The sequence below is a fragment of the Mesocricetus auratus genome, unplaced genomic scaffold (assembly GCF_017639785.1).
Source record: "Mesocricetus auratus isolate SY011 unplaced genomic scaffold, BCM_Maur_2.0 Super-Scaffold_100023, whole genome shotgun sequence".
Classification (NCBI taxonomy): Eukaryota; Metazoa; Chordata; class Mammalia; order Rodentia; family Cricetidae; genus Mesocricetus; species Mesocricetus auratus.
In genome coordinates, this window is record NW_024429204.1 from 21,679,451 (window position 1) to 21,700,500 (window position 21,050).

A 21,050-nucleotide genomic window follows, 5' to 3' on the forward strand; every position below is an offset into this window, starting at 1 on the left:
CTGCTGAGATTGCATAATTACAGCTTTGTCTGACTCCAGGGAAGCCATGAGCAGGCCAGCTACATCCAGTTAGAGACGTCTCCGGTTCTGTAAGCTTCACAGTATTTCCATCTAAGTGAAGCCCTCTTCCAGCAATTACATTATTCTTTGTTTCCCTGGCATTTGCCCCGGAGTAGGAAGAAACAAAAGGAAACGGAAGGGATGGCTGGTTTGTGGCTCACTCTTAACCAGGTCCCTGTTGGTGTGTTAGGATGTGCAGGTTCTGCACAGTGTTAGAAACAGCCCTGCTCAGCATTGTTGGGTAGATTCATAGAACAGCCTGATGCTGGCATGCTGACAGACAGCTAGAGTTTTATAATGCAAAGCAGGGATTATCTGTGCCCTCTGGACTTGGTGTGCTGGGGTGGAGGTGGGGGACATATTTCAGCTAGTTATTGTATTAACTTCTTGGAACAGTTTCTTAATTAACGTGCCAGGTGACAGGTCTCCCAGAGGCCTTGAGGTCTGCCCACTGGGCGTCTCAATGTGCATATTGCCTTGGAAGTCAGTGTTCATGTATTTGATGTAGGTTCATTCAATTACTGAAAGAAAGGGCGGAGTCTAATAAATACTTGTTCATGGGATGACATATTGAAGAAGTTTCAATATTCCCAGCCTTCCCAGGCCATGTTTCGTCAGGGGAGAGCGATTAGATATATAGGTAATGAAAATAATCTCCAACTGTGAGCGCCGTTTAGGAGCGTCTCCGCACTTGGGTTCTTTGTAGGACTCTGGTTTGTAACATGAGTTCTAATTGGTCTTAATAATAAAAGCCCGGAGTCAGATATTAGGGGGTGAAGACTTAAAGACCAGAGGATCAGAGCAGCCAGCCACTAAAGCTCTTACCTCTGCCAAATTCTCAGACTGAAGAGAGAGCGAGGTCCTGTCTCCTCCCGCCTTACATCTCTCTCCCTGCCCTGCCACCTCACTTCCTGTCTGTCTGTACAGACCCCCAGACCTCTATGGTTGACTAGAGGCTAGCTCCGCCCTCCGATCTTAAGATAAGCTTCATTTATTAGAGTGTAAACAAGATACCACTACACTGGTTCCTTCCGGACATTTCTCTACAGTCTCTTTGTCGCCTCCAGGCGGTTTTAGCGGCTTCTCTGTGTGCATGGACTAGTGGAGCCTTGACTTTGGAGTGGCTGAACTTGGGCTGGTGGTCCACATTCGGTGGGCGACTTGTTCATTGTCCCAGCACTTCAAACTCCCCGTGAGGACGGGAAAAGATAGTTTCCATGTAAAACCTAGTGTGCGTCTGACCCTGGGGAAGCGTTTCCTTTTTCTTACCTGTTTCTTCTATTTGAGGAATATAGAAAGAGCCTCCCAGGACCGGGGGCCACTAAGACCGTGAGTCAGTTTCCCAGTGACCTACTTTCTGTTCTCAGGGGCTGGGTGGGAGCTGAACTGACGGCCTCAGGCTGCCTGAAATCCCTGTGAAGGAGTTGGAGTCTTTCTTGCTATAAAGCTGTTTTGTTCAAGGGGCTAGCATCTGTGTTTTGCCATTACAGAGCCTGAGTTGGAAGTCTGGTTCTCCTGCTTGGTACCACTGTTACTTTGAACAAGTTATTTCCGCTTTCTCCTGTGTAAAGGCAAGGGAAAACTGCCCGTCTCTTTGATGGGTCTGGTCATATGGGCCTGTAATATCAGCTATGCTGGAGGCCAAGGCAGGAAGAGCCCTAGTTTGAGGCCCATTTGAGCTACAGAGTGAACTCAAGACCAGTCAGAGGATTTTAGAAGGGCCGGGGATGTAGCACCATGATGAAATTCTTGCCCTGGGTTTAATTCCCAGTATTGGAAGAAGACGGAACTGCCAACCACCTGTCTCCGCGTTGCTGCATGGTGAGATACAAGTACAACACGCTGGTGTAAACCCAGGCATTGGTTAATTGCCGCAGCCGTTCCTACCACTGTGCGTGTGCTCTGTCCCCGCGGCCGTTCCTGCCACTGTGCGTGTGCTCTGTCCCCACCGCCTTTGCTCCCAGCGTTGTCACCTGCGCCAGCCTCTCCTGGAGCCGTCTGCAGGGATGGGATGGGAGCCCCTTCTAGGAACCTTGACATCTTTGTGTGGCTCTGCCTTCTGCCACCACCTGGTGTGGGCATTTCCATCTGGTTTTCTAGTGGAAAAAAGATCACAGTGAAAATAGAGTAGACAAGTGAGTATATGTGCCATACATTTTCTTTATTTTAATCACTGGACTTTCAGGTAGGAGAGTATAGAAGAGAGATTGATTCTGCAGTGTTTTGTTGGGTCTCAGGAACACTCCACACCATTCTTGTCCATGGAGAGATGAGACAATGGGGATGAGAAAGGCGTGGTTGTTTATGGTGCCCAAGTATGAAGTATAGGTGTTAAAGTAAGTTAAACAAGTAGTTTCTTCTAGTTGCTACAATTTCAGAACAGATGGGACTTGAGCTCAGCTCTTGAAGGATGTGCAGAGTAAATCTGAGGAGAATCTTAAGAAGGGCTTTGTGAAAGTAAGAGTGCATGTGTGAGTGTATGTGCGTGAGTGTGTGTGTGTGTGTGTGTGTGTGTGTGTTCGAGTGTGGGTGTGGGGGTGTGGGCATGTGTTGAGATGAGGTAAATGTGCACTAGGCTGACCTTGAACTCCTACCTGTGTCCTCAGCTCCTGAGTACCACCATGCCTGGCTAAGTGGGGCAAGTTTTAAAAGGCGTATTTTATCTTCAGTTATGTGTATGTGGGGTTGGGTGTGGTGGGGAGAGGGAGAGCTTGTTTGCATGTGAGCACAAGTGCCCCAGGAAGCCAGAAGAGGTTATGGATGAAGCTGGAGTTCCCGACAGTGTGAGAGCTGGGAACTCAGGATCACTGCAAGAGCTGTGTGTACCCTGAGTGTCTGTCTGGGCCATCTCTGTAGCCCCTAGGTGGTGGAAATGCATGTTGTTGAGTCCAGTGACGATCCAGCTCCTCTAGGTGACGGGTCTCCTCTTCCTTCTCTGGTCGACTCCCAGCCATGTTGTAGTAGCAACTATCAAAGCCCAAGGAAGGAAGGAAGTGTGACCTACAGTGGCCTCAGCTGCGTCTCCAGGGCCCAGAGAATGTCTGGAGGAGCTGACAACCACGGACGAAGGACAGTGCAGCCCGAGGGGCGGGGCTGGGGGATATTTTAGAAGGCTGAGGACAGTGATCCTGAGACCTGAGAATTATGACGTAGGTAGAGTGGTCTTCCCTTGATGTGTGGCAGAAGGGTAGCAGAGAGGCTAGAGCTCAGTGTTCCTGCCGGCTGGGGAAGACAGAGTTCTGTCTTCTTCTACAAGAGGCCAGAGGCCAGGAAACCCGAGCAAGAGGTTCCATGAGAAAGGCAAATACCCCGCACCCCAATCACTCCTGGGGGGACACACAGATAGTCACGTTGATTGTTGACGACTTTGATGAAGAATGTAGGCCTTTTACAAATTAGCCCTTTGGATGACCGTGTTGTTTGGGTTTTTCCAGATGTGGCATTTTAACTGCAAAATAGTAATCACGACCTCTTTCTCTCTTTCAGCCGAAGTGAGTAGTGAATACAGTATGGACAGGGCCATGGTTGAGTTTGCTAAAATGGATCGAGAACTAAGCCACTACGTCCAGGCTGTCCAGGCTGCCATAAATCACGTGAGTCTGTTCCCTTCCCCGAGTATTTGCCCACAGCTCTCTGATCTAGAGATGGAAACAAAATCAAAACTCGTTTCTGTCTGTCCTTAATGTCTCCTTGTCCTTACTGTGGAGCAGGAATCTGATATTTTCCAGCCAGGTACCTAGGCTAATTAGCGCGGGAAATGCATGTTAGATTGTCTTTCATTTTTGTCTGAAAAATTTTAGCTTACGCTCCTTCAAATGCGAGCAGATCTTCATTAAAATGTGGAAAGTGTGTGCGGCTTGTTTCTGTTGTCAGATTTGCTTAGGCATGAAACTTAGACCAGGCTTAGTTACTTATCCTCTACCTTTAATGTGCATCTCTTGCAAAATTTGTAGGATCAGATAACATGGAAGTGTTTTGAGAAAGTTTAAAAAAAAAAAAAGGTTGGCATTTCGGTTGTTCCAGAGGCCAAGCTTATCTTTCTGGCTCCAGCTGTCCCAGGAACAACACACACAGCAGCTGAGGTGGGAAGGTGGCAACATCCTCTTTAGCAGTGCTGTGTTGAGTAAGAAGTGAGCAACGCGATTGCAGTAACGCTCCTGAGAAACCCTTTGTCTCTGAGCCACGGAAACTCCCTGTCCAAGTGATTTCGGATACCTGTGTAATAGGGCGGCTTGCACTTCTGGTTTCTTTATTTGCCTTTTCTTCTTATGGCCATGGGAAAATTCCAAAGAGCAAGTATTTAACAAGACCAGCTGCTATTCAAGTGAAGATAAAGTTTTATCTGTTGTCTAATACTTAAGTCACTGAAATGAGCATTAAACACAGATTTTCCTGTTCTTTGTATGGCTAGTCTTTGGTGTAATATAACTGCGATTAAGACTAGTTACTTATGATTAAATAACTCATTCCGATTATAAAAGTCCAATGCTTTTGGCTATTGTGGCTTAGGTCTAGTCCTCCGAATAAGTTTTTTGTTTCTGCTTTTATTTACTTATTTTTTTGTTTTGTTTTTTTGAGGCAGGATTTCTCTTTGTAACTCTGACTGTCCTGGAACTCAGGCTGTAAGCCAGACTGACCTCAAACTCACGGAGATCCTCCTGCCTCTGCCTCCCAAGTGTTGGCTACCACCACTGACCAAAGATCTGTTTATTTATTAATTTATTTGTTATCTTACATATTTCCCTGCAGGCCAGAAGAGGGCATCAGATCCCATTTTAGATGGCTGTGAGCCGCCGTGTGGTTGCAGGAAACTGAACTCAGGACCTCTGTAAGAGCAGGCAGAGCTCTTAGCCACTGAGCCGTCTCTAGCTTTCGGAATAACTTTTGTCAGGAAAATATGAAAATACACTTTGGTGGCATAATATTTGAAAATAGGTAATGAAGCAGTAGGCCAGAAAGCACTAGAACAGGGCATTCATTCATTCATTCATTCATTCATTCATTATTTTGCCTCCTCCTCCTTCTCTTCTCCTTTACTTTGCCCTTGAGATAGGGCCTCCCTCGGTCAGTGTCACTGCCTCAGTCCTCAACTCGGGTTACAGGCGTTAGCTAATACACTCAGCTAGACAAAAGGTCTTTAAATGCTGGTTGAGTTCTAGAAACAGCCAGATAGCTCCTACTCCTAACCCTTCCCCTCCCCTCCTCTCCTCTCTCCCCTCTCCTTTCCTCCCCTCCCCTCCCCTCTTTTCTTTCTTTCTTTCTTCCTTCCTTCCTTCCTTCCTTCCTTCCTTCCTTCCTTCCTTTCTTTCTTTCTTTCTTTCTTTTTTTCTTTTCTTTCCCATATATCTGGAGCAGGCCTGGAACACCAGGGTTGTTTTTTTTGTTTTCATGATTCTGTTACTAATATGTATCCACAGTTGAAAACTACCGATATGAACTCAGTTGACTTTAAAGAATATATGTTTGCTACTAAAGATCAGAGTGAGGCCTGTTATAAGGTTCAGTCTTGCTTTGACCTGTATTTTCGAGCACATACGTGTGTGTGTGTGTGTGTGTGTGTGTGTGTGTTTTGGTTTTCTAGACAGGGTTTCTCTATGTAACATCTCTTGGATGTCTTAGAACTTGCTGGCCTTGAACACACAAAGATTTGCCTGACTCTGCCTTCCTAGTAACTGGGATTAAAGGCATATGCCACCACCATCCGGCGATCTGTATTTTTTATGGTGTTATTTGATAACTACCTTTAGCTTATGTGTATGCAAACAATGTATATATGGCCTATAGTACTGACCACACACACACACATAAAAAAAGCAACAGGATTTTGGAGTCAGAGAATTTAGATTTGTTTTCTTCCTAAACATTAAGATTCACATGTACTTGATGTACTGTTAAAGAAAAATACAGCTCTTCAAATTCTCTCAACCCCTTCAAGTTCTCTTTGTTGTTGTTTTGAGACAGAGTCTCATTATCTGTCACTGGCTGGCCTGGAACTCAGTGCCTCTGCCTCTGGAGTGCTGGGAATAAAGGCATGTGCCACCACACCTGGCCTCAGGTACTCTTAAGGAAGCAGCTATCCACGACACCCTGTAGCACACACGCTGTCATCTGGATGCAGGGCTCGCCCCAGTCCCCGCACACTGTGAGTTTTCTTGTGCCTTTGGCCATCATTACTCACTGTACCCGGAGCAAATGGATTCAGGCACTCTGATGCTTGTGACAAGGTTCCAGGCTTTTGTGGGGAGAAAACTGTTTTTGTTTTTGCCTTTTCTGGTGCCAGATTACATTGTGCATGTAAGTGTCACACAAGACCCAAGTAGTCCCAACCTGCAGAGGCTCTGACATGCAATCAGATACTCTGGGCACGACTGTGATTTTGAGGCAGCTGTTGTGGTACAACTTTCCATACGTAAAGGTCTGGGATTGGTGTCTTGTTGCTTGTGGGGAGGGGCCAGGGCAGCCCAGTGTTTTAGACATAGCAGCAGTGGGGAGGGGGAAGAGGTCTCCCCCTTCCTCAGTTAGCACCCTTGAAAAGAAAGTTACTCTTGGATCCTTGTGTTCCTCATTCCACCATGAAATCATTGATCTGCCATTTTCACAGGGTTGCCATGTCAACCAAATGAGATGGTGTGTATCAGCACAGCTGGGCATCCATAGCACCGTATGGGGCTATCCGATACCATATTGCTGCAAATCCAGGTTTCTAAACAACTCCTTGGAAAGATGGCGTATACACTTTCTAAAAACATAAGTACGTTGTTTTATTCACTGCAGCTTTGGGTACTTTTCATGATCTTGGCCTACATTAAAAAAGATGCAAGACAAACTTGTTAGGCCAACATGGTAAGTGTTTGTGGTCTCTAAAATGAAGTTGTAAGTCAGGTTATTAAGAAATGCAGTAGGTGATGGGAAACCTTGGGTCCATCTAACTTTCTTCTGTCATGCGTGTGTTCCAGATGTGATCCATGGTCTTTCTGTGTATGGACTTTTAAAAGACATTACTTGATTCATTGAAGTACTTATCATCTGAACAGACAGCCTTCTCTTCTACTCTGCCCTTGAATTTGGAGCATATGCATCTTCTTAAATGTTTGGCAAGTTCACTGTGGAACCTTAGCTGTCTAGGTTAATTTACCAGTAATTTCCTGGGGAAGTCCCGTTAGCAGTTAGTAGACGCTCTCAGATTGCCTCCCTCTGTCCTTGGAGAAAATGGAACTACTGTATCCCTAAGTCTGAGGTTTGATTAAGAATCAGTATTCAGTTCATTGCTCTAAAACCTAAAGGGAAAAAAGAACCTTGTTTTAGCAAGTTTGTTTGTAGAGGGAATATTATGTAGTGAGTGCTACAAAAATGACCCCTTTTAAACATTTACAAAAACTTTCAGGATGAGTGGGTTTCACGTCTGTGATCTATTTGGATGGAGACTTTCCAGCCATGAGAGCACACGTGTTATATACATGTTGTGGAAGGTATGAGGTGGTACACTGATACCGATACCTAAGTGGTGGAGGTACTTCCTTTGTTACAGTTAACCGCCCTGGAAAATCTGCCTGTCTCCCGCCCCGCGTGGAGACAGTGATGTTCTTAGCATTAGCTCTCAGTGGCCCTGCCATCCCTCCCTTGCTTTCTGAGGTAGTACACATTTGGCTGATCCCCCCCCCCAACGTCCCCTGAATGAACATGCACTACACACCTGTGCACTGAGCACTTGACGGTGCAGGACATGGAAAGCCATGGAGCAAGAAGCCTGTGACCTGTGGCTGTTGTGGAATATCCCTTTACACTGTGTGAAAATATGTCACTGTGACTGTGTAATTGAAATGGCCAACAGCGGGGCAGGATTTTCAGGGCAGAGAGGATGCTGGGAAGAAGGAGGAGACGCCAGGAGCTGCAAAGCAAGTAGGATGGGCAGGAAGGAAATGAGTAGAAATGGGTTAGTTTAAGTTATAAGGGCTAGTTAGAAACAAGCCTAAGCTATCGGCTGAGCTTTCATAATTTTAAAAAAAAATCACATGACCTCTACCTGTGTGTCCGGAAGTCTAGAGCAGAATGCAAACATTTAACAGAGGAGCAATAGTTGTTATTTAATTGCTATCACTGTGTGCACTACAAAGGGGAAATAAGGCATTGTGGGCAATTTAATGACTCCTCACATCTTTGGTGGTTGGTTAGAAGCCTTCTTCCTGAAGAAGGAATGTTTCTGATAAGAGTCAAATGACTCAATATGGAGAGTGAAAGAAAGGTCGTTAACTTCTGAATGTGCCTTTTGTCAGAAGTAGGAGTACCTTAGTTGTGATGGTCTTTAGTTTTTCGCTTAATTGAGACAGCTTCATGTAGACCCAGGCATTTTGACTCTCAGCTACCAACATGTACCGCTGTGCCCAGATTTATGGGGTGGGGATCGAACTCAGGACTTGTTCGTGCATGCTAGGCAAGCACTCTGCTAATCAAGCTACATACCCCGCCCACATTTCTGATAGTCTTTATTTTGTATTCATCTTTTTTAAAGATGCAAGTGTTTTTTATTTGTGTGTTTATTGTGCATGCCTGTGTGAGTTTATGTGTTCCACATGTATGCAGGTGCCCCTGTAAGCCAAACGAGGACAGCACATCCCATGGAATGGCCCAATGTGGGCTCTCTGCAAGAACATTAAGTACTGTTAACCATCTTTAACCATCCATCACTGGCCATCTCTTCAGTTCCTTCTGGTGGACTTAATGTCAAAGACTAGAGTGCCTTGATCACTCCAAATTCTTGATTTCAGAAAAGCAGACGAAAATGCCTACCCGCATAGGTAAGAGCCTCAGGTACAGCGGTGGCCTCACCTGCAGGGGGTGGGCAGTGACTGAGCTGCTGGCAGAGTTTTGAGTGTGAGCCCATGGAGGCGCTGTGCCCGGTGATGTGCGGCACTAGCAGAGTTTTGAGTGTGACCTCGTTGGGGCGTGGGCCTGGTGATGTAGAGCACAACACTAGCAGAGTTAAGAGCACTTTCGCTACCGATGATTCTGGTTTTCCAGTAGAGGTCACTCCTGAGGTTAGACTAAGTGCAGACCCCCGGCGGTAGCCGTTGCTTCGCGTTGGCGTTGTTAGTGTCTGCTGCACCTTCACCTATGATTTGGCCAGTGGCCTTTAGGTTAGTGACAGCAGGTGGGAAGATGGGTACCAGACCAGTTCAAGGGATCCCCCCACTGTCTTTCACGTAACAGACAGCAAAGACGCCTTGGGCTGCTGTGCCTGGGTGAGGTCAAGGGGCAGCTTGCAGCTCTCACCTTCTGCCATGTGGGTTCCAGGGACTCCCTCAGCCATCTTGAGCCCTTACAGCTTTGTAATGATCTTAAATGTGATGCTGAAGGAACGGGAACCTTAAGGCTGAGTGACAGATGATACCACTGGTTTGTATTGGTCCCATAAGTCATCAGTGATAACCTATATTATGTCAGACAGCCATGGAGCTCATGGAAAGTGATGGGTTTGAGCAAGCTCCCGCCCTTAGAGGGGGCGTCAGGCTCACTGCGGGGGGGGTTGCTTTGCTGTGTTGTGGTTGGAAGCCCAGAGCCTGAGCATTGTCTTCACGTGCCACAGAACTGTTTTGTCCTCCTTATGTCGTTCAGATTATGTAAGACTTAAGCATTTAAATCGGATTGCGGGCACATAGTTGCTTTTGTCTTTAAGGTAGTGTCCACCCTGTTTTTCCTGAAAGCCGGAGAAGAGCGACGCTTTGGTTCTCCACTGGGCCAGCGGGCGCTGCACTGATTCTCTGGGTCACTCACTGGTCACTGTAGTTTCTGTCTGATATGCTAGTCTGACAGCCTTCTGCTCTTTATAGCTAATACACCGAGAGTTAAGAGTAGAGATGTGCCTCATGTACTGTGTTGGAAACCAGCTATGATAAAAGTACAAGCTGGGTCAAAGCTAGTTTACCTCAGTCCTGTCGTTATGCAGTGGATTTGGACATTTCTGACTTGTCTCTTCCCTGTGCCCTTCACCCTTCACCCTTCATCAACTGGCAAGCTTAGGGATTGTTGTTTGTCCATTTTTTTTTGCTTCCTTTTTTTTTTTTTTTTTTTGAGAAGAGTTTCTCTTTGATACAACCTTGACTATCCTGGAACTCACTCTGTAGGCCAAGCTGGCCTTGAACCCAGAGATCTACCTGCCTCCGCCTCCCTGGTGCTGAGATTAAAGCATGGGCCATAATGCCCATCCTCCTCTTCCTCCTCCTCTTCCTCCTCCTCCTCCTCTTCCTCCTCTTCTTCCTCTTCTTCCTCCTCTTCTCCTCCTCCTCCTCTTCTTCCTCCTCTTCTCCTCTTCCTCCTCCTCCTTCCACCTCTTCCTCTTTTTCTTCTCCTCCTCCTCCTCCTTCTCCTTTTTCTTTTAGTTTTTCTAGACAGGGTTTCTCTATGGCTTTGGAGGCTGTCCTGGAATGAGCTTTTGTAGACCAGGCTGGTCTCGAACTCACAGAGATCCGCCTGCCTCTGCCTCCCAAGTGCTGGGATCAAAGGTGTGCGCCACCACTGCCCGGCTTTCTTTTTTTTTTTTTTTTTTAAGTCAACTTTGTATCTGCTACCTTGACATGAAGCCCTACAGGTAATCCCCTGGCCTCCTGTGCAGACAGGGACTCACTATTTAGACTTAGCTGGCCCAGAACTTACTATGTACACCAGATTGACCTGAACCCACAGATTGACCTGATTCTGCCTCCCAGCTGCTAGAATTAAAGGCATTTACCACCATGCCCAGCCCCTGTAGGTCATCTTACCATTTTATTGAAAGGAAATTTGAACAGAATTGCTAATTTAGAATGCTAGTACCTTATTTTCCAGAATCTGAAGGAAGTTGTAGGTCAGAGAGTGTGGCTGCTGGGTGTGGTCATCCACTGAGCGTATTCCAAATGCATCTCACTCTTGCAGACGTCCTGAACCATCGCTAAAGAAAGGGGGAGGGAAGCATCTTGGGGTTAAAAAGCCTAAGGACAGAAGATTCCTAAGCTCGGGAGGAGCTAGGCAGTGAACTAGCACAGCTAGATTACAGGAAAGAGAGAAACGCAGGCAAGCAGCTGTTGGACCTGTGGCCAAGCCCCCAGTCATGTCGTGTCCCCCCAGTCTCCTTCCTGTGTCCCACACGGAACACCCCAGAGCCGAAGGCGTTCAGCCTCTCAACAGTTCACAGAGCCGCACGGGAGAGTCGATCGTGTGAGGGCTTTTCCCCTGTGGAGACGCTGCCGGGAGTTGATGTTTCAAAGGAAGAAGCATCAACTTTGGGGGCTCACCTGTCAGCCCCTCGGTCTTGGGGTGTGTCTATTGCTGAGCTTACTGGTTTTGGTCTGGTCCTCAGGAGCTGAGCTCCCTCTACAGTTATCTTAAAGTTGCGTTTGCATTTGTACTTTTTTGTCTCTATGTGGCGTTAGGCTTGGAACTACAGTTCACTAAGGAGATGCTCTAGGGGACAGACTCTAGGTAACTAACCTTTCAGTTATCAAGCAGTATGGCTGCCAGAGGTGAGCATTCTTACACCGAGATTCATTTTCATAGTCACGGAAATCCGCCTTCGTGTTTGTTAGGTATTAAGGGTTGAATTTTAATCGGAATTATAGAAGGCCTCATGCCTCCAGTGCAGTATTTTCGAAAGTTTACTCCGTAATGCGCATTAATCAGGATGTGAGTAAGTATAATAGGAGAATAGGATTTTGTGGTCAAGTGAGCTTGGGGAATGCTTGATAAAAGACTTTCCTTAAATTCTCCCAAGCCTCTCATGTGCTTTTATGCAGTGCGATTCCAGAGGAAAGGGTATTCAGAAATTCCCTAAACGGAGCTAGCTAGAAAACAGCTCAGGGGAGGGCTGACAAGCCTGCTAGCCGCAGAGTCTACTGTGTTAAATGCTGCTGCATCACAGCCTCCTACTTTGCATAAGATTTAAAATCTGTAGGAGTGTTTTGCTGAATTTATGTATATGAGCCACATGCATCAGCGTGCAGTGACCATGGAGGTCAGGAGAGGGTGTTGGGTCCTCTAGAACTGGAGTTTCGGATGCTTGTGAACTCCCCCTACCATGTGGGTGCTGGGAACTGAGCCCAGATCCTCTGGAAGATCGCTCCCCACCCCCAGGCGCCTCTCACTTTCTTACAAGAAGGGCTGGATCCGGTAGTTTGTCTAGAGGTTCTGTGTTGTCTAGGGAACCGAGAGGTGGGCAGAGGAACCCGCGATTCCTACAGGGGTGGCTCTTAGTGATTGTTCTGTGAAGTGAGAGAAGAGGGCCAGGCTTTGGGGGGGATACACATTGTTCCGCCAGTGAAGAGAGAGGAAAGTTCCCTGGCTGCCCTGGAGCTGCCTGTGTAGACCAGGCTGACCTCGAACTCAAGACGAGCTATCACCACCTGGCTCCGGGGGGACGATTTTTAAGGACGTCCAGGTTATGTGGCTGTCAGAGATTTTGCTGGGAACAAGTGACCCCTCTGTGGATTGATGATGAGAGAATGAGAAGAAGGAAAAATGGCAGGGAAGGAAGGTGGGCGAGTTGGAGAGCGCGTAGCTCTTGTGGAGGAGAGGAAGACTGAGGGTGGGAATGTGGAGTGTGACCTCAGGCTCATGTGTTTGGATACTTGGGCCTCGCTGGCTAGTGCGAGCTGGGTAGTGAATGTGGACCATAGGGAGGAGGTCGGGGTATAACCAGCAGCCTCTTGCTCCCTCTGCAGGGCTGGGGCCACGCCCTCTGCGGGGTTGGGGCCACGCCCTCTGCGGGTCTGGGGCCACGCCCACTCCCCTGCCTGTCCTTCCCCACCATGATGACTGCATCCCCTGAACTAAAGACTGGGATGCATCATTTTTCCCTTCACTTCCCGTCAGGCGTTTGGTCATCGTGACAAGAAAGGATCTAACATGGGGATTATCAAACAGGCAGGCAGGACAGCGGAAGCAGACAGACCTTTGAACAACCAGGGTTACCACAAACTCCAGTTAAGCACTGGGTACCTGTGTGATTTCTGAAACCCTTAGCCTCAGTAGCAGTGGGGTAACCCTTCCAATAACAGGGCCTACTTAAAAAGTTTGTTGCTTTGACATTGGACGCAGTCTGGCATGTCTAACTTTGGACATTGTAGCATAAAATTCACATTTGATGCCTGCATGGGAAAGTTGCAAGGAAAACAACGTCCACAGGAGAATCCCTTGCTTTAAGAAGTTTCCAAGTGTAGAGTTGGGTTGCATTCAGCTGTAATGGGCTGGGCACACCTGGATCTACACAGAGCACAGACAGCCACTTAATCTCTTTCATCGTTTCTCTGTAGCTGACAAGAACTAAGCTTGAGATTCAGGATTCCACACTGTCTGGCAGTGATTGTGAGTGGGCAGCAGCGCAGAGACAGACAAAGAGATTGACCTGGGAGTCACCCAGGAAGAGTTCAGGGTCACTCGAAATCAATGCACACTGACGTGGGGAGCTAAAAACAGTTGTTTATTGATCTCATAATTAAATTGTCCAGTTAGTGATCATAGCATACTCCAGCTAGTAAGACACAAAAGCCTATTGATCTGTCCCCGGGACAGCCACAGAGTCATTTTACCGGTGAGCTCGCGTGAGAGAAGCGTTGGAAACACACCTAGTAGGGAGTTTGCAGCAGGGACAGTCTTAGTCTGCTCTGCTCAGGTACCCTTTGACCTTGAGCCTCAGTGTCTGTGAGTATGGGGATAGCAGCGTAGGTCACAGTTCTGGGAAGGGCGAGAGGTGACATACCCTCAAAGCACCTGAAACACTATGTCACACTGTCGTCAGGTTGGGCAGGAAGTTCCATGGGGAAGAGTCATCATCTCTCTTGGCCATCCCGACAGCAGCCCGTGGGGAATTTCAGCTCACACGTGGAGACTGGAGTGGGCGATGGGAAACCGTTCTTTCCCCTCTCTGTGGGAGGGTTTCTCCAGAAATTGGAGTGCAGAGCTAGCTGGGGTAGAACCTAGTGCTCTTGCCAGTGTTATGCGCGGGAAGGATTCAGTGGAAACCAGGGCCGCTGAGCAGCGTGGCATCTGGCCAGGTGAAGCAGAGGTTCCCCGTGATGACTGCACTTATGTTTGTTCATAACTGTCAGGGCCAGCTAGTGCCCCCAGATAATTGAGTAAACAAGATTTCTAGCTCAAGAATAATGTGTGGCATTTTCTTGGGTATTTTATATAAGTATCGGAAATATGAAACCCTAAATATGTTTCTCTGTATATAATAGATTGTTGAATTATCCTCTTTATTGATCTGTGTGTCACATCTTTAAATCTTATTTGCTTCGTTCATCATACCCATTGAAAAGCTGCCATTATCTTTCGTAGTGGTATTGTATTGGCCAGAACAGTATATAGGATTAATTATGTACTTACTTATTATCTATGTAAAGAGTACTTACATGCCATATGTCAGTTGTATTTCAGATAGAATACCCACCAGTTATTAACAAGCAAGAGAATAATAGGAAGAGTATAGGATGTTACGTTCCCAGGCCTCATGAGTTTGCAGTTACTGTGGTACAGCAAAGCTTGCTCAGCAAACTCATTGCAAGTCCAGAGAGGGCTTCTCTCTGCTGCTCATAGAACATCCAGCTTCTGGCAAAGGTGGTACTTCTCTTCTTTTGTTTCATGACCAGCCTGGTAATTTAAAACACTAGATATGTTTGCATTTCACTTCTAGTGGTTTTAAAAATCATTTCTTCCTTTTTTTCCTCTTAAAATAATCACTTAATTATGCTTGACAAGAAAGGTCTAGATAGAAAGGTCTGAGCAGTGCTCTTGCAGTTGGAAATAGTAACCAGAAATGGTGGATGTGGCTGCACACACAAATGATTCCCGGACGTCTGGACACCCTTGCCTTCTACCTTGCCCTCAGCCGGCCCTGGTAGGTTCCCGCATGTTCTCCAGCCTGCCTTCCAGTCATCTCCGTCACTTGTGGCTCTTGGAATGCTGTGGATACCGAGAAGAAGCTCTTCCGACCTTATGGGTCACCTCCGTCACCCTGAGGTGATGTAGCCCTTGATGGGAAGCAGAAGCCTAAAGAGTCCCATAAACTACTGAATGGGAGCTCAGAGTGGACTGAACCCTAAGTGTCCCCAGAAGATCCTCTTCTCACAAAATCAGAAAACGAATTTGATGAGTGAGGTGGAATGCCCAAGCCCTCATCTGTTTGTCTCCTCCTTGGCAGAAACTCTGGATACACACTTGGGACACCTATAAATCGTATGATAGGACATAACATGGCATGCTGAAATAATGCAGTAGAACACGATGAAATCAGAATGTGTCATGCTGCATGTTCTTTAACAACAGCGCACTTACTCCATCAGAACATGACAATGAAGTGCTTTTCTGTCCAGCAGACTGTCATACATGACGCTGTTGCAGTAGTAAGTCTTTGTCCTGATGTCAATGTGATCGCAGTGTCCCCTCCTGCACACGCCTGCTGAATAGCTGTGTGACCTTCAGCCGGCTTCTTAGACTGCAAACTCAGCTTAGCAGTGCCTGCCCTCGCCTATCTGATAGTAGTATCTTGATGTCTGAGATGAGACAGCCTGTGAAAGTCCTTGGAGGTGAAAGTGTGTCTGACTGCCCTGGCCTGTTAACTCTCACCACACCCCCACGTTCTTCTATTTCTCCTCTTTGATCCTAGAGCCGCGTGCTCACTGGGCAAGCACTTACTGAGCTGTAGCCCTTAGCTTCCTCCTCTTGCTGAAAAAGTGCCTACCCAGCGATTTCAGGCAGGGTCCTTCCTCTTCTGAGTCGCCTAAGCCTGAGTGAATGGCTGCAGAGGGTTTTCTGACTCCTGCTTCCTGGCTCACAGCGTAGGCTGAAAGGAAGACGTGTGAGACCCACGCTCACTTCTGCCTTCGGCACTGTGGTCTCTTGGTAAAGGCTTCTTTCTGTGCACCTGCGTCCCGTGAGAAGTTTGCGGGGAAGCTCTGGCAGTCAACAAGTGACTCTACAGACCAGCTTGCTCAGCCACTGAGTCACTGTGATGTGAGACTCTTGAAGTGAGCATCGATGCATGACAGGGAGAAGTAGTGGTTTAGTGAAAACAGTCTCTGCTCTGAGCAGATGCTTTAGTGGCTAGCTCATTGTGAAACAGTAAGAACCAGAGTTAGTGGAAATCCATAAAGCCGTGTATGACTAGTCTATAAACAAGGTCTGAATAGTCAGTCAGTTACCTTTCTGCCCCTTGCCCCGTTTTGCTGACTAGCTGCTATCTGGCTGATAAGGGAGACTGGCCTGGGAAATAAAAACCTGTTTCATACCCTGGCTCCGCCAGGCTGTGACTTTGGGCCCATCTTGCAACTTCTGTACTTTGGTCTTCTCATTGCTAAGATGGGACAGCAGTAGTATTTGTCCTGTGAACCTCAGTGAGCAATTGTGCATAAAGCAAAATGTAGACAGATGTGTTTTGAACCACCCCATCCCCCCACCCTCACCCCTGCCCAAAAGAAGTGAAAGGTGATTGTGCTGTAGCTGTTGGAGACTAACGGTCCATCCGTGTGACAGTGCGTATGTAAGTAGTCAGCACACTGCTGAAGACTAAAAGGTACTCTCCAGTCCTTCTCCAGAGAAGACGAAGGAAATTCTGAGCTTTTGGAGCTTGGAGGAGGAGACACATCCTCTATTTGAATGTTTTAAATGAATCATGGAACACTAGATCTCACAGAAATCAGTTCAGTAGCTGAGTTTCCAGACTAGTCACTTAAATGGTTAAGCATAAGTAGTTTATTTCGGTCCAGTTTCTCTTACGCAGTGAAACCGCCCACTGGTTGCACGGATATTTGTCTGTGAGAGGGGATTTGCAGGACTTAGCTGAGATCCAGGTGAGAGATTCTGAAGCCCCTTCTCTCTGGGTTTCCCTGCTTCCTTCCCGTGTGCCTGAGGCTTGCTTAAGGCAGGCCTGTAAATACCAGCTGGAACTTCAGTCCCCTGCCCCAGAGTCAGGGTTGACACTTCCTCCGTAACGAGCCTGGTCACCTCATGCAGTTAGAAGAGGTGGCTCCTTTGGCTCTGCACCTCAGCAAGGCTAAAGAAAGGACTTACCCAGGTCACCTTGCTGCTCTCAAGGAACCAATCGCAGTCAAGCTTCACAACTGTTCTCCTGCACACAACTCAAGGCTTTTCCTCACGGTGTTGCTACGCTCTCTTAGGATATAGCTGCGAGCTGAAAGAGGTTTGAGACGTTTAATCTAAGCAAAACCTGTCCCTCCACACTCATCTGTGTAAAGCGAGGATCCCATTAGCCTTATCTGTTTGAGAAAAGAATATTGTTATATATGTGTAACTTTTATACGAAAATAAAATAAAATTGACTCTTGTAAAACCACGTATGCTGTATTTCGAAGGGGGCAGTGTTGTGGATACAAAGGGATTTTAGGGATTTAAAGTGAAGTAGAAACGAGACCGGACTTTCTCTACCCAGTGGGATGGTTTACGCTTGGGTTTATCAGTCCTTTCCATAGTCACAGGAAGCCTGGCCGACGACCGCCATGCGTGCCACACAGAATTGGATTCCGCTAACTGAGGCTGACTTTGCTTTTCCCTTTTGGAACTGGGGATTGAACCCAGGGCCTCACACATGCCATCCGGGGGCTGTGTCATGGAGCGGTATCCCCCTTCTGGAGACGTCACTTCCTCCTTGTCAGGGTAGCTGAAGGCCTGTTCCTGAGTGGTCAGAAGCAATAGGGATGGGATGTGTTACTGAAGGAGGAGATGATGTGGTCTGTGTGTCAGCTTGTGTGGGCTGAGGGAGTGACTGACCGATGACTGGAGGAAAGGTCACTGAGTAGAAGTCTGCAGAGCAAGCCTGTCGCTGCTCTGAGGGATGCCACCTCACAAACCTGTCCTCTCTCCTTCTCTGTCAGGAAGATAAGTAAATGAAGGTCACGGACTTTAATGTTTTGTGCCTACATGGTAATAGCTTCTTTGAATCCCCGAACCTAAGGGTTTTGTGAAATGAAATCTAAAATCCAGAATAAAGGGCTAGTTAGGGAACTTTTATGGGATCAGGTGGCAATTTTCATTGGCTGCTGCCTTGAACACTTCTGGTATAGAGTACAGATCAGGCAAATAGGCTATAACTAGAGAACCTGGATGATGAACGAGGAGGAGGTGGCGTGGACCACGATATGGTAAACGATTTGAGAACTTGCTGTGTAGACCAGGCTAGCCATGAACTCAGAGACCTGCTCGCTTCTGCCTCTGAGTGCTGGGACTAAGCTGTGTGCCACCACTAGTCTGGGAATGTAGTGGTGTAACACGGTGGTCTTACAGCATTAGGATGTGCAGGCTGAACACTCTCAACTGTTTGAGAATTCAGAATGTTTTGGATTTGAAATACTTGCATACATAGTGAGGCATTTCAGGAATGGGATCCACGTCTGGACACAAAATTCATTTGTGTTCATATAGACTTTACGCACAGGTTGAAGATATTGTGCATTGATTTAATAAATGCGTTTTGACTGTGGCCCATGTGTAAAGTAGGTTGTGCAGCTCCCTACTGTGGCATTCATAGTGGTGTTCAAAAGATCCGAATCTGGGAGCATTGGAAAATGAATTTTTGGAAAAGGATGCTCAGCCTGTAGTATTGTATTTTCTGTTTTGGTTGACACTGTAGTTTCAGCTTATCAGTAATCGGTGTTTACTTCAGAGGTGTCATTTAATTTCTGTGAGTAATGAGAACCAAAGTGCACGCATTATTCTGAGAGGCACCGCTTAGGCAGTGAAGCATCTAACTTAGGGCTCTGCTTATTGTTTATTTTCCCCATGGTATAGCTGTTACTGTATCCATGGTGGCAGAGGCTTAGCAAAAGGAATTTGAAAGATCAGCTATCGGAAGCAATTTGGCAAGGAAACTGTTCGTTACAAAGAAGGCAGCACGGGAGATCTGCTGTGGAGGAGTGACTGGCCGTGTGAGGGACAAGGAGCCGTGGAGCATGGTGGGAGCCCTGGTCACGTGGCCCAGCGTGCAGTGGGAGGCATGGAAGCCGAGTGCAGAGGGCAGCCTTTCCTTCTTACACTGTCCTCACCCCCGATGGTGAGTGTGAGGCCAGACTAAAATCAGACTTAAGGATCCCAAACTGTCACTGTAGATGGCAATTGACGGATTCAAGAACAAATGCTGAATCCCGTCTCTTTACTTATTCTCCCTCTAAGTAGGGTCACCAGTTAGCAACACTAGGGAGAAGAAAACCACATTTCCTTCCCCTTAGGTTCTAATGGCTGAGACCCAAGGAGGCTGAGGAAGCCGATCTCATGAGTGCTCCCCAGGTGGCCGCTCCTCAGAAAGCGTGGCTCTCTTGACACTCAGCATGGGCCTTCTCCTCCTTCTCTGCCGCCTCAGCAACACACAGAGCAGTGTGTCATCCCTAGTCCTGTCTGACCGCGTACACCTCCACAGGACAGTGCACACTGTGACGGCATCTCACCCATGTCACACTGCGACGTCATCTCTACCCATGTCACGCTGTGACCTCATCTCTACCCCACGTCACACTGTGACGTCATCTCTACCCCGTGTCACACTGTGACGTCATCTCTCTAACCCACGTCACGCTGTGACGTCATCTCTACCCATGTCACACTGTGACGTCATCTCTACCCATGTCACACTGTGACGTCATCTCTTACCCATGTCACACTGTGACATCATCTCTCGCCGCACGTCACACTGTGACACGTCTGACTCCATGCCTTCCGTGTTCACTCTGTCATATTTTACCCTGTGACCTCCATACTTTCCGTTTGCACTCAGCCGTTTTTCACCTCATGGCCGTCCATGCACACCATCACCTCATCACCTCACGGCCGTCCACGCACACTATCACCTCATTCACCTCACGGCCGTCCATGCACACTATCACATCATCACCTCACGGCCGTCCATGCACACTATCACCTCATTCACCTCACGGCCGTCCATGCACACTATCACATCATCACCTCACGGCCGTCCATGCACACTATCACCTCATTCACCTCACGGCCGTCCATGCACACTATCACATCATCACCTCACGCCCCTTCGTGCACACTCTGACACAGACTGGAGCAAAATAAACTTGTGTGTTTGTGTAGTTTTTTTGTTGATTTCTTTTTTTGAGACAGTTGCTCTGTAGGTTTGGAATCTTTCCTGCATCTGGGTTTGCACACCAGGCTGGCCTCAAACTCACAGAGATCCGCCTGTGTCTTCCTCCCAAGTGCTGGGATTAAAGGCGTGCGCCATCACCATCTGGGTTTGTTTAGCTTTTGAATTGGGCTTTTGTTACATAGCCAGACTACGTAGCCTCCTACCTAGTCCACCAAGTGCTGGGACCACAGGTGTGTGCCTAAGAACACAGCCTCTTTCTTCGTGCTCTCGGGACTTTACTATTCGAGCTAATACGAGGTGACTCTTCACCAGCAGGCCAGCTCAGTGTCCCAGCAGCCCCTGAGTTATGGAGACAAGAAAAGCTATCTAAATATGTGCAAGCTTGAGGTACTCCTGAGTTAAGACTCCCATTGCTCTGAACACTAAATTTGATGTAATATAGTTATAGTCTATGTGTATTGAGAGTATAATGGAAAAGAGTAGGGAACAGTGCTCTAGAAGAAATTATTCTAAAGGGATGGAAAAGACCAGATGAGGAAAACAAAACAAACAAACAGTGGGATTGTTTTATTTCCTCTTCAGAAATTACACTAGTTATTTTTCTCTTATTGTGTCTATACATGCCTGTGTGGTGGTTTGAAAGACAATGGCCCCCGAAGGGAGTGGCACTCTTGGAGGTGTGGTCTTCCTGGAGGAAGTGTGTCCCCGTGGGGGCGGGCTTTGAGGTCTCTTCCTCCAGCTTCCCTCAGTGTGACAGGCAGTGGCTTCTGTTGCCTGCCGGATGGAGAGCTCTCAGCTCCCACACCACATGCCCCATGCTCCCCTTCATGATCACAATGGACGGAACCCCGAAACTGTAACCTCCACCCCAGTTAAATGTTGTCTTTGTAAGAGCTGTCGTGGC

General features: G+C 47.4%; 1 protein-coding gene and 1 long non-coding RNA gene across 4 annotated transcripts in view; both read left to right on the plus strand.

The window, feature by feature from the left end:
- Positions 1 to 21,050, plus strand: part of Nsmce2 (NSE2 (MMS21) homolog, SMC5-SMC6 complex SUMO ligase) — a 216,461-nt gene that overhangs the window by 38,832 nt on the left and 156,579 nt on the right. For all 3 annotated transcript variants that reach the window (XR_005870474.1, XM_040730305.1, XM_040730304.1), the window contains exon 3: positions 3,547 to 3,653. Coding sequence is in view for 2 of the 3 variants with exons in the window: in XM_040730305.1 (XP_040586239.1) it covers positions 3,547 to 3,653 (107 nt within the window). In the remaining variant the exon portion in view is untranslated. The remainder of the gene's footprint in view (positions 1 to 3,546; positions 3,654 to 21,050) is intronic.
- On the plus strand, positions 5,715 to 17,377 carry LOC110343285. Its single transcript, XR_002385522.2, has 2 exons — positions 5,715 to 8,855; positions 14,792 to 17,377. It is a non-coding gene; the product is annotated as an uncharacterized LOC110343285 (long non-coding RNA).